We start from the raw sequence: 15,394 nt of genomic DNA, 5'->3' as shown, positions 1-15,394 counted from the left end.
TAGAAAAAGTCTATGGAAATAAACTCCATCATCGTTCAACTTATATTTGCTTCTTTGAAATTTCTAATTCTTTTTCTTTGGATAATTATAATTTATATAATTGTAAAATGTCATAAAATGTCAATTAATGTCATAAAAGGCGCCATGATTTCTTTCAAATTAAGGTTCTAATAGTTTATTTCTGAGTTTATAACATTATTTTTGCTGCAAAGAAAGTATTTTTTTTTCTAGAAACACAAATGAAGGGAAACCCCAATTAACAGAAACCTTCAAAACTGCTCTTGGTAACATAGATAAAGGGGACCCAACTCTCCTTAGGACACTGTGCAGGTGTTAAGCATGGTTAAAACCTGTGAAAACCATGATTAGTATTGATAATCATTATGATACTAATCATATGATAGTATGATAACTTCTTTAAATTTGTGTTGTAAGCACTCCTTCTGTTGTTCATTTTCCTGTCAATAAGCAGAGATGCTAGGGATGGGGTAACCTGACTCCCTAATTAGTAGTTATCAGCTCTTTCTTGCTGCCTAGACAGCTTTGAGTCAAAGGACTATCAGTCTAGCAACCAGCCAGGCTACTCTTGTGCCAGCACCAGCCATCTTGAATGCTGCATAGACACCCTGAGAAAACTACACAATGGTTACAAAAGATTGCCCTGGCTTCTGAAGGCACAACTCCAGCCAGGGCTGTCGGACAGTTTGTACCAGATGTTTTGCTAACACAAGTCTCAGTGGACTCTAGATGACCTTGCAACCATTTTCACCTATGCCAGACGGGCCTGGCAAAAGGGCTTCTGTGACTAGTGCTAAAGAAGCAAGACTGTGATTGATTCCAACATAAGCCTCCACGGCTGTGATTGATTCTCTAACTACATAAGCAAGCTGCTCAGGCTGGCTTAGTGAATTGATTGGAAAACACTGCTGGGCCGCCTTCCCTGGTGTTGAAACATTAGGCTCAATAAAAAGATTCTCTCCAGTGATCTTAGCTACTTTCTGTAGTGTGGGCTGAGCTAGTAATGTGAAGTAGCAGAGACAGCAGATAGAGCAGCAGTACAGCGGCAACAGAGCTGTCAAGAAGGCAGAGCTGCCAAGGTGGCAAGGCAGCTGGTCCTGGACAGCTGAAGGAGCAGCTACATAGCTTGAGAGTGGCTGGATAGGAAGAACACAGGGAGTGAAATTGGAGAGAGGGTAAAAGATGGAAAACAGAGACTAAAGAAGGATAAAAGAATGCAAGAGTTCGCAGAAGAGAACCCACAAGTCTTTGTCACTGAAAAAGTTTCAGAGAGCTGTCAAATCTTTGGGGTCAAGGGTCTCAGACCCTAAGCCAAGAGTTGGAGTTCAAGGCTGAGGAATAGTGACATCAGAGGCCGACACAAGCACTGTAACACCTGTAGGGTGCAGGGTCTAGAAATCAGAGACCTCACAAGAGCTGCAGCTACAGGGCGGCACTTGCTGCCACGGTTGCTCCTACCTCCTTCTGATGCCCAACACAGAGAGAAGCAAAAGCTTCCAAAGACCAGTACTTAAAGAATCTCTCTTTGCCTGCCCCAAATATCTATCTGAGTAGAGCACAAAGACCACAGCCAGGTGACTGGGAACATTAGGGTAAAGTTCAGGAATGTGCTCTGGGACTCTGAGCTCCTGGTTTTGTTAGTCTTTGACTCTTGGGGGAAGCATTTTCTCCTCATGTTGTATAATTCCCTTTAAACCATATATAGCTCACACTCATATATTGTCTATGTATTTTTAAGTAAGCTTATGAAATAATATGTTTAACTATGACTTTTTCAAACATCCTTAGAGTTCTTTATCTCTCCTTTCTCCTTCTCCCTCTGCATTGCCCTCCCTCTCCACTCCCCAGTTAAAGTCCCAACCTCCATTTCTCCCATTTTCCCTTTTATAGCATCATCGTCCTTCTGTCCCTCCTCTAGAGTGTCTTCTCCTCCACCCCATGATCTTTTTTTACTTTCCTGATGATATATGTGCATGAACTATGTATGATTTAAAGGGAATTATACCACATGGGGAGATAATATTTCCCCCAAGAGCCATAGACTAACAAAAACCCCAGTGCCAGGTGTGGGAAACCTCCCTGTGAGTTTCTGATCAAGAAAGTCTGAGATACTCCCAAAAGAATATAGGCTATTGTCACAGCCCTTGGTTGCCTCCCAGAACTTGAAGGTAAGGCCCTATAGCTAAAGATACCATACACTTAGGACATAGGACTTGGAGGAATCAAGCTAGAACTGACTTGGAAGCCTCCTCACTGAGGTCTAGCTCTCATAGAATCAGAAGGTGCTATCAAGCTGTCAGGTGAGAGAAGCAACCAATAATCACACTTAGCTGTAAAGTCTACAAACCATAACAATGACCAGCTTGGAAGGATATCTCCAATAATGCAATAATGGTACTTTTATCTTGGGGGTAACTAACAACTGTCTAATTGGGATTAAGTCCATCTCAGTAGGAAGGAATTCATGCCTAATATTATGAACATAGCCAAATACTTGTGACTGGAGAGGTCATCGACACTAGCACTAGAGAACCTAGTATTTCCATTTTCCTAAACCAATATAATTTCTAACTGTAATCTAAATAATTAGCCTTATACCCACAGATAAGTTTAGCTTTGACCCTTTATTAAAGAAGCTTCGTTTTGCAGACAAAGGCTATCACAAAGATTCATAACAGTCAAAAATAAAGAGAAAAAGTAACTGTGGGGTGCTCAGCCCCAATTGATACACCTACAGTACAACCCCTATACCTAAGGCCCAGAGAACATCATAGAAGAGGGGGTAGAAAGACTGTAAGAACCAGAGGACCAGGATGCCTGCTGCTAGATAGTATTCAAAACATGACAGGGAAGATGCACTCATGAAATCTCAACTGTATGGTTGCCTAAACAAAATTTGCACAGTGACAATATCATCTGATATACCAACATGAATGGGGGGAATTTCACAAGGTTCCACCTTTGCATGGAGTGCTATAGACAATCAATGGCTGCTGAGAGAGAGAATCGGCTTTCTCCATGGTTGAGCTCCCTGATCATCCAGTCCCAAGTACCTAAACACATGCACATATGAGCAACACTAAGTGGGTTCAGTAGGTAGTTTACATATATGAACATATATGTAGAAGAAGAGGTCATGTATTGGAGAGGGAGTGAGAGGGACATAGGATGAGTTGGAGGGGCGAGAAAGAAGGATGGAAGTGATGTAAATATAGTACTTGTGTATAAAATCCTCAAAAATTAAATTGAAAAAGCACACAAAAATAGTCTTAAGTTTTTTTTAAAAAAAGATTATAATAGAGGTACATCAGGAGTAGAAGGGGAAAGGGACATGTTGGTTAGTGGATACAAAATTACAATTGAGTTGGAAGAATAATTTTTTCTTAATGCACTATAGGTCAAATATACTCAATAATGATGTATTGTATAATACAGAATACCTAGGAGAGAACATTCTGAATGTTGCCCTGCCAACAAATGATAAATGTCTGCGATGATACATGTGCTAATTATCATGACTCTATTATCATGCTTAGTATACAGGTATCAAAATATCACATTTTGTTGGGTATGGCAGTGCACACCTTTCATCCAAGCACTGGAGAGGCAGAGGCAGGTGGAACTCTGTGAGTGTGAGGCCAGCCATGGTTATACAGTGAGATCCTAGCTAAAAAATTTCACATTTTACTACATAAATGGATACAGTTATGGTTTACTCAAACAAAAATAAGACTTTAAAAAGAAATCCAATGTGTATCTATTGGAAATGCTTCTCCTAATCATGTGGTTATTAAATTTTAAAAAGTGACTGATGTCAGGAAAGAAAGACGAATGTGAGGCTGTAGAGTGGATTGACGTCCAGGCCTGTGTGTGGCATCTCTGTATACCACCGCGCCAGGCAACACTTACCTCCATAGGGTAAGGAGCACTGAACTCGACTTCTGCAAGGTTCCAGGCAGTATTGCCTGGACTGTCTACTTTCCAGATCTCCTCGTACAGGCCAGTCACATCCCGAGTGTAAAGAGAGAAGACACTGTCATTCCCCTGTTGGAGCTGATAATAGAAGGACAGGCAGCCAGACATGGGAGCCGTAGTCATTGGGGAGATGAGCTGGGCCACTTCCTGGAAATGTTTGACGTAAACTGAGTCCACATACATATAGTGACCTGGAAATCACAAACAGATTATAGGGTAAGACAAGCTGGGAGACTGCAGATGAATCTGTTCTGTTCTGGAACTCACTTCAGCACAGTGCATTGGGAGTGGTGGAGAGAAAAATGATGCATGTAAAGCAGCCTGGTCATGAGTACATAAATGTCTTACCTGGGAGATGGGCACCTGGGTTTTTTACACACTCTAAATGTCAAGTGAGAAGCATTAACATTTTTTCTCTTTCACTGAAGTAAATTATCCATACAGGAAGGGAGATGTGTCATCTGCAAAGGACTTGAATTTTCATAGTCTGAACACATCACTGTATCAGATGTGATCCCTTCCCAAGTCTTTGAGTTATAAGACCTCAAGAACATACCATCTATTATGAAACATGCCTGGGCAGTTTTTCTAATTTATACAAAATGTTATATTTGAGTGAAACTTAAAGAGTGTCCACACAAACTAGATGGTAATTTGTACATTGCTAATAGATCATGTAAGTCAATGGACTGTAGGCAGGGCTAGAATTTGGGAGTCTGAACTTGGGATACCACTGTTGACAGACCCTAGTGACACTACCACCGGGAAAATCCACAGCCTGACTTCCACTGAAGGCTGAAAACAGAGAAATCATGTAGCAGAATCGGGACAGCTTTGGCCTGCCATCGAAAAGAACTGATTTTGACTCCTGCTTCCCTGGTGTAGTGCTGAGACCTTGAGCAGATTTCCTAATTTCTCTAGGCCTCAATTTCCTGATATCTAAAATGAAAATACAGTCATCTTTTAGTAACCAGATCAGATTAGATCTAGGACCCATTGAACATACTGAACTCTCAATGCTTGAGTCCCAAATATAAAATGGACCAGTATTTGCATGTAGCACATCCTCTTGAATGTTTTTAAATTTAATTAATTAATCCACCTTACTTCCACATGACTTCATCTTCATTAATTGCATATTCAATGACTCCATGCTATGCTTTGAATGTAAAATGTCTCCAACAGGCTCACGTGTTTGAACATTTGGTCCCCGAATAGTGACACTGTTATGGGAGGTTATAGAACCTACTTATGACTGACTCTATGCTAATCAGGATATTAGGATGTAAGAAGTCTTAGCCTCATGTTTCCCCCAACATAGAGCAACCTGCTGTCCACTCTGTTTGCAAACAAGGTCACACTCTGAAGTACCAGGAGTTAGGACCACAGTATATAAATTTAACATATAATAAACTCTCCCATATATATATATATATATATAAACTTTGTGTGGGCCAAATAAAATGCAGGTTGGACATAATCAAAGAACTTTCAATATGGTAGTAAGGCCACCTCATGTCTTAAGGTCAAATACTCCTCTAATAAAATCTTGAGGTCAAGCCAACTTAGTAAAGAAAACGACTTATGACCATGCTTGACTTCAACTTCATTCTAACATGACTCCATTTGCTAAGAACTCATGTGCACATCAAAGACAGAGATCAAGTCTTTATTGTCTTTTGTAATATGTTTTATCAGTGAAACAATATCCCTTCACAAGATGTACCTTTAGGAAGAGAGAGAGAGGGCTATAATACTTTGTTTCCTTGGTTACCTCACTGAGGGGCCATGGAGGTGGGCCACTGAGTTCTCTTTCAGGAGAACTTGCTATAGGTACCTTAACTGCCTGTCAGCCTCAGTCTCCTCACCTTTAGATCCATGATAGTGTTTGTACCAAGGACACACCACTCTAGCTGTTCACAGTGAATGAGCAACCAGGAGACTAGAGCTGCACCATTCTCCCTGTGGTCTGGCTGCTCCTCTTTCTTGGGATTTGCACCATGTGCTGAAGGTGCTTTTCACCCAGAGTCACATTATAATTTCTGTGGGTACTAGGTACTTTCATTCCTCCATTCAGTATGAAAATGTCTAGTCTATGACTACATTGATGTAAAGATGAAGTCATCTAGGCTGGATTTGTTATTTTTGCTTTTGTTTTTATTTTAAAATAACATGAATTTAGGGCTGGAGAAATAGCTCAGTGGTTTGCAGAGGACCTGGCCTCAGTTCCTAGCACCCACATGGTGGCTGACAAGTCCATAACTCCAGTTCTAGGGGATCTGATGCCCTCTTCTGACCTCCTTGGGCATTGCATGACCAAGTGCACTTAACATAAATGCAGGCAATACACTCATACACATAAAATGAAATAATAAATAACTGAAATTAAAACATTGTCATGGAACCTTAAAAATGTGATGGCTTTTAGACACAGTGCCTACAGCACCAAGGATGCCAATCTTGTCCCAGCTATGTTGGCTTCTTCTGCCTTAGTCCTTCACAGTCATTTCTCCCCAGGAATCCTCTTCCCTACCTGATTCTAGCTTAGTGCTTGCTTCTAGGAGGACCCAAACTGGCACAGCCATGAAGAGGGAAATCATTCTGTCCAAGGTGAGAAGGATCTCTAAAGATTCTCTAAAGATTCTAGAAGTCCCTAAACAAACCTGAAAATCATCACTTGAAACAATCTGTTCCACTTTTGGCCTGTATTATTATTATTATTATTATTACTTTTTATTTATTTATTTTTAATTATTTGTTTAATGACCACACGATTAGAAGAAGCATTTCATTACACCATTAACATATTTGTGCTGGATAGCTTTAGTGTCAATTTGACACATCTAGATTGAGGGAGCCTCAGTTGGGGAATTTCCTCTATTGGACTGGCCTGTGGCCAATGTCTGAGGGGCATCTTCTTGATGAGTGATGTGGGAAGGCCCATCCCACTGTGGGTAGTGCCACCCCTGGGCAGGTGGGCCTGTGTTGCATAAGAAAGCAGGCTGAGCAGGGGCCATTAGAGCAAGCCAGTAAGCAGCACTCCTCTATGGCCTGTACTCCACCAGCTCCTGCCTCTAAGTTTCTGCCCTGAGTTCCTACCTTGAGCTCCCGGATGAACTGTGACCTGGGATATGTAAGCTAAATAAACCTTTTCCTCCCCAAGTTGGTAGTGGTCAGAGTGTTTTGTCACAGCAATGAAGAACAAACTAAGACAATATTCAATAAAAATTTCCAGAGGAAAGATGCATCTCTTTCAAAATTTGCTGTAAATTTTTGTGTTCACAGTTGAATTAATATAGTTATAACAATATTGAACTCAGTATAAACCCTGTAAGACATAAAATTGAATGAGGTTTTAACCTTTAAAAAAGATCTCCATTTCGTTTTAAAATAGACTGTTTCATATAGAAAAATTAATTTTTAATGCTACTAACACTTAGATGTTTGTACAAGAGTCTCTAATCTCTATGTATCTGATTATTACTAGTCACAGTCAGTTACATACAGATCCTTGTCACCTGAGCATGGATATAAAGTCATCAGGTAGATTTCAATGGTAATGTTTTTCACCTTTACTAATTAACATGAAGCAAATTTTAATGCTTCTTCCTCAAATATAACTCATTTTTTTATTTGTTGATTTTTTTTGTGTGTATTTCATACAGAAACATCCCAAACAATCTTGTTCATCTATACACACACACATCCCAAATGGCACCCTCCCATAGCCCCCACCCCCACCCTACTGGAGCCCATATATTCTGTCATCCCTGTTACTGTCCACTGTGTTGTCATTGGCCTGTCTTATTAATGTGCTGAGCTAGAGAAATTTCTCATTCACAGTCCCATCACAAATTCATCTTTTTTTTGCAATGACAGACACTTCATAGTCAAGGACAGTTACTTACCTGCTGTGTGGATAATCTTTTCAGTCCTGCATTTGTAGTTGAAGTGCCTATCCAACAACTTGATCCTGGGCCAAGCAAACCGCAGTCACATTTCTGGTCCAAAAAGCAACCAGCAAACATAGTATGACTTGCCCAAAGTGAGTCATTGAGGCTGTCAGGAATGCTACAAGACTGCTGACACCGAGCCTTACACGGAAGCGCTAGACTAGACCACATTCTGTCGTTTCCCTTTTCTTCTCCATCATTCAAAACGTTTGTTGACACAGTTTGGTACTATTTAGTGACCATATGAATAAAATGCTGTTTCTCACTAGTAAACAAAAGACAACTCATCCAAAGTTATTGTCCCAGTTAAAGGGGCAGGGATGAGTCATAAGCCGTTATTCAGATATCTGTCACAGGAAGCTAGGCTGGAGAAATGACAAAGCCCTGAGCATGTCACTGGTGCAATCATCACTGAGGAAACAGCTGGAGATGGGTGGGAGCAGGTATCATTTAACTCCTGTCCACAGAAAGGAAAGAAAGCAGCCTGGAGCTCTTAGGAGCTCTCTATGTCCAGCACATGGCATTATGAGAATTTTCCTGCCCAGTTCAATGAGGCCAACCCTTCTATGTGGCTCAGGGCTCCTGAGTTTCTAGAACCTTAAGCAAAAGTGATTTTTATCAGAAATTTGGGATTTGAGTATGATGAAAGTAGTTTAGATATGAAACATCTGTCAATGTGTTCTAAGTAGACAAGATTTTATAATCAATCAAATCATTGAAGAGCCTGCAGGCTCAGAGTTAAAACTTGAGGCCATGCATGGTGGTACATTCCTAGCTTTGGGGAGGCCTAGGCAGGAAGATTATGATTTGAGACCAGCCTAGGTTATAGCAAAAAATGAGATGCTGTCTCAAAACAAATAAACAAAAACCACAATCAACCAACCAAAACATTCAAACTAAAGTGAATGAGTGTATATGGAGGCAGTGGGTTCCCCATAAGATTAACAATCAAGAAGTTCATTGCCACTCCTCAGGAGTCTGTACTGCTTGGCCACATTGAGCTAGGAAGCTAGCCTATTATTGCCTAATTTTAAGTTATACTTAAAAGAACCTGAGGCATCTATGGGGGGAAAACCACTTTGAAATTCAGTTAAGATAATTCTTGGCAATGCTAACTGACACTCAGGCCTCCTGAGTAATGTTTGAGTGTGGCCCAAGGATCTCCCTTGCAGCAGCTCTCTGTGTTAGCTAAAACTTTCATGTATAATCAGTGAATTCTTATAGTCAGAAAATCTCCCTAGGAGGACAGTTCCAGACATTTATTTTTCAAACAGCCCAGATACCGAGAATTTCCCCAGAGTTTGCCCGTGACTTGGCTGTGACACCAAAGGCAGCCTCCGACTCAGATGTGATTTGGCCCCGTTCACCACAGTTTTTGCTCTAAGTTGCCTTGTCTGTTTTCATCTTGCTAGCTGTCTGAACAAGCTGTCTCTCTGGTTAAGACCTGGTTTGAAGAAATATGTGCTCACTAGTCTGCTGCCATGGTGAACAGACGGCACCCAAAGAGAGCAAGTCAACAAATCTACTCACCTACTTTACATATCATATCAGAAAGTTATGTTCATAAATGTCTAGTTCAGGAGTTAGGGCGGCTTTTGCTCTAATACAACCAGATTCCATTCTTTTTATACAGTGTTCAGAGATGAAATAAATGTACAGGAACATTGGGTGGGACTTTGTTAAACTTGAGTATGAAATCTCCTCCCTCTCCTGCTAGAACTCATGGGTTGAAACCTTGGTCCCCAGTGCACTGTACTGAAGTGGAACTTTAGAGAAGCAATTGGATCATGAGGGCTCTGACCTCAAAGGATTAATCCATTTATGGATTCATAACTTAATGGCATTTTTGGGAAAGTGGTAGGAGCTAGGTAGGAGGTGGGATCTAGGTAGAGGTCACTGGATATGTGCCTGTGATGACTGTTCCTCCTGCTCTTTATGCTTCCTGCCATGAAGCGAGCGTCCTCTGCACATGCTCGCACCATGTGAGGTTTTGCTTCATCTTGGGCTCAAAGCAATGGGGCCATGGACTCTGAAAGCATGAGTCCAAAAAATCTTTCCTCCTTTAAAAGTCATTTTCCTGATATTTTGACACAGTAACAAAGAGCTCTGTGATACAGATTTCTCCTAGTGTTTGCTCAAGGCAAGAACATGGGTAATAAGACTCTCTGCTTTTTTCCCTTCCCTTCCTTCCCTTCCCTTCCCTTCCCTTCCCTTCCCTTCCCTTTCCTCCTCCCAGAAGACAAGGTTTTGCTGTGTAACCCAAGCTTGACTTAAACTTGTAGTACTTCTGTCTTTTTCTCCCAGGTGCTGGGATTAAAGGTGTTTTTCATCACACCTAGCTAAGAATCTCTATAGTCTAAAGAGCAAAGAAGAATCATTAATATGCTAAGTGTCATCACCTGTCACTTAAGGTGACTCTCCCAATTTTATCCCATCTTTCCCCTCACATATGGATATCTGAGAAGGCTAGAGATGAATCAAACAGATTTGGCACAGGGTGTCTGAAGAGAATTGCCATTGCTATGTTTGCTTTTGACTTTTCAAGGAGAGAAGTCAGCTTGCTTGCTTCCTCTTTCTTACCTTGATCTCAGGGGGGCCAACTAAGGGAACCACTTGTGGAAGGAGAAGAGGAAAACTGCCATCTAATATCATCATTTCCCACATGTACCAAACGTCCTGGGCTCTAAAATTGCCTTGGACCTTATCATGAAGGTGATTAGAGTCCTTTTATATTCTTTTTTCATTTCATGAGTAGGTATGTGATGTGCATGTTTGCATGTGTGTGGATGCATGTATGTGTTCAGATGCTCATGTATGTGCCTGGAGACCCAATGTTGACATCAGAAATATTCCTCAATTACCTTCCACATCGTTCACTGAAGCAGGGTCTCTCAGATCAATCCAGAGGTTTGATTGATCAAACAAACCTCATAGCTAGTCCTGCTAGCCACCTTGCTCTGGGAATTCTGTCTCTGCCTTTGGAATGCTGGAATTAAAATTGGGTCATCATATCCATCTGATGTTTGTGTGGATTCTGAGGATCTGAACTCTGGTCCTCATGCTTGTATGGCAAGCACTTTACCCCCTGAACCAGTCCTAATCAGAGTTCTTAAGAAGGTAAAAACCAGAACCTTATTGTAGAGGTCCAGGGGGACAGAGTAGAGAGGAATAATTTTGTTGCCAATAAATTTCTAGAGTCTGATGCTGTAAAGATATTGACTTTTTCCTTGACCTAAGTGGGCAATTCAGAAGGTATCTGAGTGACAGCACCTTGGAAAACTCATCTCAAAAGGACTGTCAACATGGTACTTCCCATAGAGAGGGGCTGGCAGTCCAATTACTCATAAAAGCTAGAAGTGGTTCATAGATGGTCAACCAGAAGGAACCCCATTCCTGTCTGGGAACTGTAGAGTACCATTCCCATTGGCTATGTGTACTGGTTAGTTTTTGTCAACTTGTCATAAATTAGAGTCACTTGGGAAAAGGGAACCTCAAATGAGTAATTTTCTACATCCTATTGACCTGTGGCCATCAAGAAGAAACCCATATGCAGTAAATCAAAACTGGATAAGGAAAGAAAGAAAAAAAAATTGTGAGGCATTTTCCCAATTAATAATTGATATAGGAAGACCCAGCTCACTGTAGGTGGTGCTATCCCTGGGCAGGTGGGCCTGCTTTGAATAAAAAAGCTAGCTGAGCAAGCCAGGGGAGGCAAGCCAGTAAGCAAGCAGCATTCCTCCATGATCTCTGCTTCATTTCCTGCCTCCAGGTTCCTCCCTTGAGTCCCTGCCTTGACTTCTCTCAGTTATGGACTGTATCTTAGGAGTATGAGGTGAAATAAACCCTTTCCTCCCCAGGTTGGTTTTACTCACAGTGTTTTAGCACAGCAATAAAGATGCAAACTAGAGCACTGGGAGAAGCAGCCAGAATGTTGGCACTTGCAGTGTGAGGGTATCAACCTCCTATTAAACAGCGCCAGGCAAGCAAAATTTTTTGTCCCTTGCCCTTTCATGCTCTAAACTCTATTATGTCTCTCCAACCATGAAGGAGTCAGAGTGGTATAGAGAATAGGAAAAAGCAAGAGAAGAAACAAGTGAAGACATAGGAGAGAGAAAGCACAACCTACCCCCACTGGGTGCTGATGCCACAACCCCAGCAGGTCAGTGTAGAGTGAATGCATGGTGGTGTTGATACCTGAGCTCAATCCAAACTGAAATGGCTAGCATCATGACAACAGAGAGGTGATTCATCTACCTCATGGTCTTTGAAGGACTAAAATAATTGTGACCTCTTTGACCAGTTCTTTCAGAGTAGCACCCCGAGCAGGCTGGATTTAAAAGATCTCTGCAAAGAAATGGAATTCTCCCATTATTTTTCCATCAAGTATCTTCTTTTTCCCAAGGTATGCAGAAAACAGCCTTGATCTGAGCCGTCGGAAGGTAACCACCTGAATGATGTCTTACTTCATAAAATATTAATGAAGAAAAAACTCATATGCAGTAAACCAGAACTGGATAAGGAAAAAAGGAAAAAAATCATTTCCCCTTGAATATCTCAAAGAAACCCTACCATACTTCTTACTGTGTGTTTCTCTCATTCAACAAGGCATTGGGGACACTGTTCATTTAAAAGTCATATCTCACTGTTTGTGTTAACTATTAAAAAAACACACAAGTAAGTGAAAGAAAACTGGAATCAATGTTGCATTTTGCAGCTACTACAGTCATTGTTTCTTTGCCTGAGAATATTTCACTTCACATCCCTGGACTCTGCTCTGTGTTTCGTCAATTCTTAACCAAAAGCTGAGGCCCAAGTTGCTTCCAGAATATGAACAAACATGAGATGAGTCCATAGACAGCAAAATCTGCTGCTGCAGGCAGACATTTGAACCATTTAATCTTTACTTTGCCACCCAAATTGATAGATCTCAGGGAAAATCAATATACCCAATAGAAGACAAATGAAATAAGAAAGGCAATCTCTATCTTCTTTACAGTGCTGGTGTTTTTCTTTTTCTCTTTCTTCAAGAGTCACCCTGGGCAAACCTTTGAGTCACATGGGAAGAACTCTACAGATAAAATATTTTAGAATCTTCAGGACTTATCTTTTTATATTCTATTTAAAGTGGAGAGTTTGTGGTGTGTGTGTGTGTGTGTGTGTGTGTGTGTGTGTGTGTGTGTGTGTGTGTGTGTGTGTGTGTGTGTGTGCATGTGCATACCTGTGTTGAGTGTGGGAATGAGAAGGATGTTGACTAACAAGTATGGAAAATGTCACTTCAAAAATTTAGGAGAACTAGGACTGGGTTAGCAGAGAAGAGCTGGAAGAAGCCAGCAGAATGTAGGCAATTAGGCATCCTGCTAATCATCAGTAGCAGCATAGCCTAGGATCTTGGTGCTAGTCTGCCATTATCTTACATCTAGGCATTCTTTAAAAAATTTTAATTACTTAATTAGCTAAATAATTTTAATTTCATGTGTATGAGTGTTTTACCTACATGTATGTAAGTGTTCTACATAAATATAGTGCCTGTTAGAAGAAGGTATTGGATCCCTGGAACTGGAGTTATGGATGATTGTGAGCCACCATGTGGGTGCTGGGAACCCAACCTGGGTCCTCTGCAAGAGCAGCCAGTGCTTTTAACTGCTGAGTCATCTCTCCAGTTTTTAATTTCATGTGTATGAGTGTTTTACCTACATGTATGTAAGTGTTCTACATAAATATAGTGCCTGTTAGAAGAAGGTATTGGATCCCTGGAACTGGAGTTATGGATGATTGTGAGCCACCATGTGGGTGCTGGGAACCCAACCTGGGTCCTCTGCAAGAGCAGCCAGTGCTTTTAACTGCTGAGTCATCTCTCCAGTTCCATAGGCATTGTCTTATTTATTTATTTATTTATTTATTTATTTATTTATGTCTTTTTGAGACAGGGTTTCCCTGTAGCCCCAGCTGTCCTGGAACTCACTATGTAGACCAGGCTGGCCTTGAACTCACAGAGATCCACCTGCCTCTGCCTCCTGAGTGTTGGGATTAAAGGCATGTGCCACCATGCCTGGCACTGCCTTTTTTTTTTTTTTTTTTTTTTTTTTTAAGACAGGGTTTCACTCTGTAGCCCTGACTGACCTGGAACTTACTATACTGACCTGGCTAACCTGAAACTCACAGAGATCTGCCTACCTCTGCCTTCCAGCTGCTGGAATTAAAGGCATGAGCCACTGCACCTGGCACATCTAGGCATTCTTAGTTACCCCCAAGAGATGAAATAAACTATTCCCATGGTTCTGTCATTACTTCCTATAGAAAGCCTTCCTTTAATGCCCAAACCAAGGAAGTCTCTCATCTTTTTTGCGGGCCTGTATCATTTATTTCATGCCTTTATATATCATGGTGCATGTTTATGTAGCATTTTATTATTTAGATAATGTAATAAATGCTATAATATACATCAACACAGAAATACATTAAAGGCCATGAGGAATCCTGAAATAAATCCATTTAGATTTCTTTTTAACTCTGAGTTTCACCAGTTGATTTGACCACATATCTTCTTATTCTTTCAAATAATGATTAGTATACTCCTAGTACTCTAGAGGCTGAATCAGGAGGATTATGAATTGAAGACCATGATCCTAGATTAAAGACTGCAAATGTGACCAGCCTTCCACTTCTTCCAGCTCCTGCTGCCTTACCTCTTTGTCACGATGGATTGTATCCCTGAACTGTGAGCAGGAATAAACCCATTACCAGTTTAAATGGCTTTGGTCAAGGTATTTTATTAAAGCATTAGAAAAGGAATTATGAAAGAAATTGGTGTCAAGAAGTGGGGCCATTGCTGTGATAAACCTGACAATGTGGCTCTTAGACTTTTCCACTATCTTCTGGGAGGAATGTGGAAGAGTCTGGTACTTTGGGTTGGAAAAAGATATTGAATTCTGGAAGCAGAACTTAATGTTCCATTCTGATGGAAGCTTGAAAACAATGATGATAGAGAAATGTGGAGACCTGGATCATGAGGTTTGAGAAGAGAATAGAACACTACGGGGAACTGGGCTAGGGGCCCAGTGCGTTATTTTGGCCAAAAGTCTGGCTTCACTCTGCCTTTGTCCAGAGAACCTGAGTGAGGTTGAATTTAAAGTTATACGACTAAGTTGGGCATGATGGTACACGCCTCTAATTTCAGTACTCAAGAGACAGAGGCAGATGAATTTCTGTGAGATTGAGGCCAGCCTGGTGCACATAGTGAGTTCCAGGCCAGCTGTGGCTGCTGGGAGACCCTGTCTTAAAAAGATAGAAAAAAAGACATTGGACTAATTTGTTTGGAAAAGGAAATTTCAAGGCAGAATATTCAAACACTGGAAATGTTTCTGCAAGGTCAGCATGCAGAAGTTGATACACCTGTGGCCCAGGTGGGCCAGTCTCTATCCTGAGCTGGCATTAGAATTTGACAGCAT

The 15,394-nt window shown here is 41.1% G+C and overlaps 1 protein-coding gene across 1 annotated transcript in view; it reads right to left on the bottom strand.

Annotated features, from left to right (window-relative positions):
• Mamdc2 (MAM domain containing 2) overlaps positions 1-15,394 on the bottom strand; it is a 162,205-nt gene that overhangs the window by 70,979 nt on the left and 75,832 nt on the right. The window contains exon 6 of the mRNA XM_008842749.3: positions 3,928-4,184. Within this exon, the coding sequence (XP_008840971.1) occupies positions 3,928-4,184 (257 nt within the window). The remainder of the gene's footprint in view (positions 1-3,927; positions 4,185-15,394) is intronic.

The sequence above is a fragment of the Nannospalax galili genome, unplaced genomic scaffold (genome assembly GCF_000622305.1).
Source record: "Nannospalax galili isolate Female #2095 unplaced genomic scaffold, S.galili_v1.0 scaffold761, whole genome shotgun sequence".
NCBI lineage: Eukaryota > Metazoa > Chordata > Mammalia > Rodentia > Spalacidae > Nannospalax > Nannospalax galili.
This window is presented reverse-complemented; position numbering and strand designations above follow the sequence as displayed.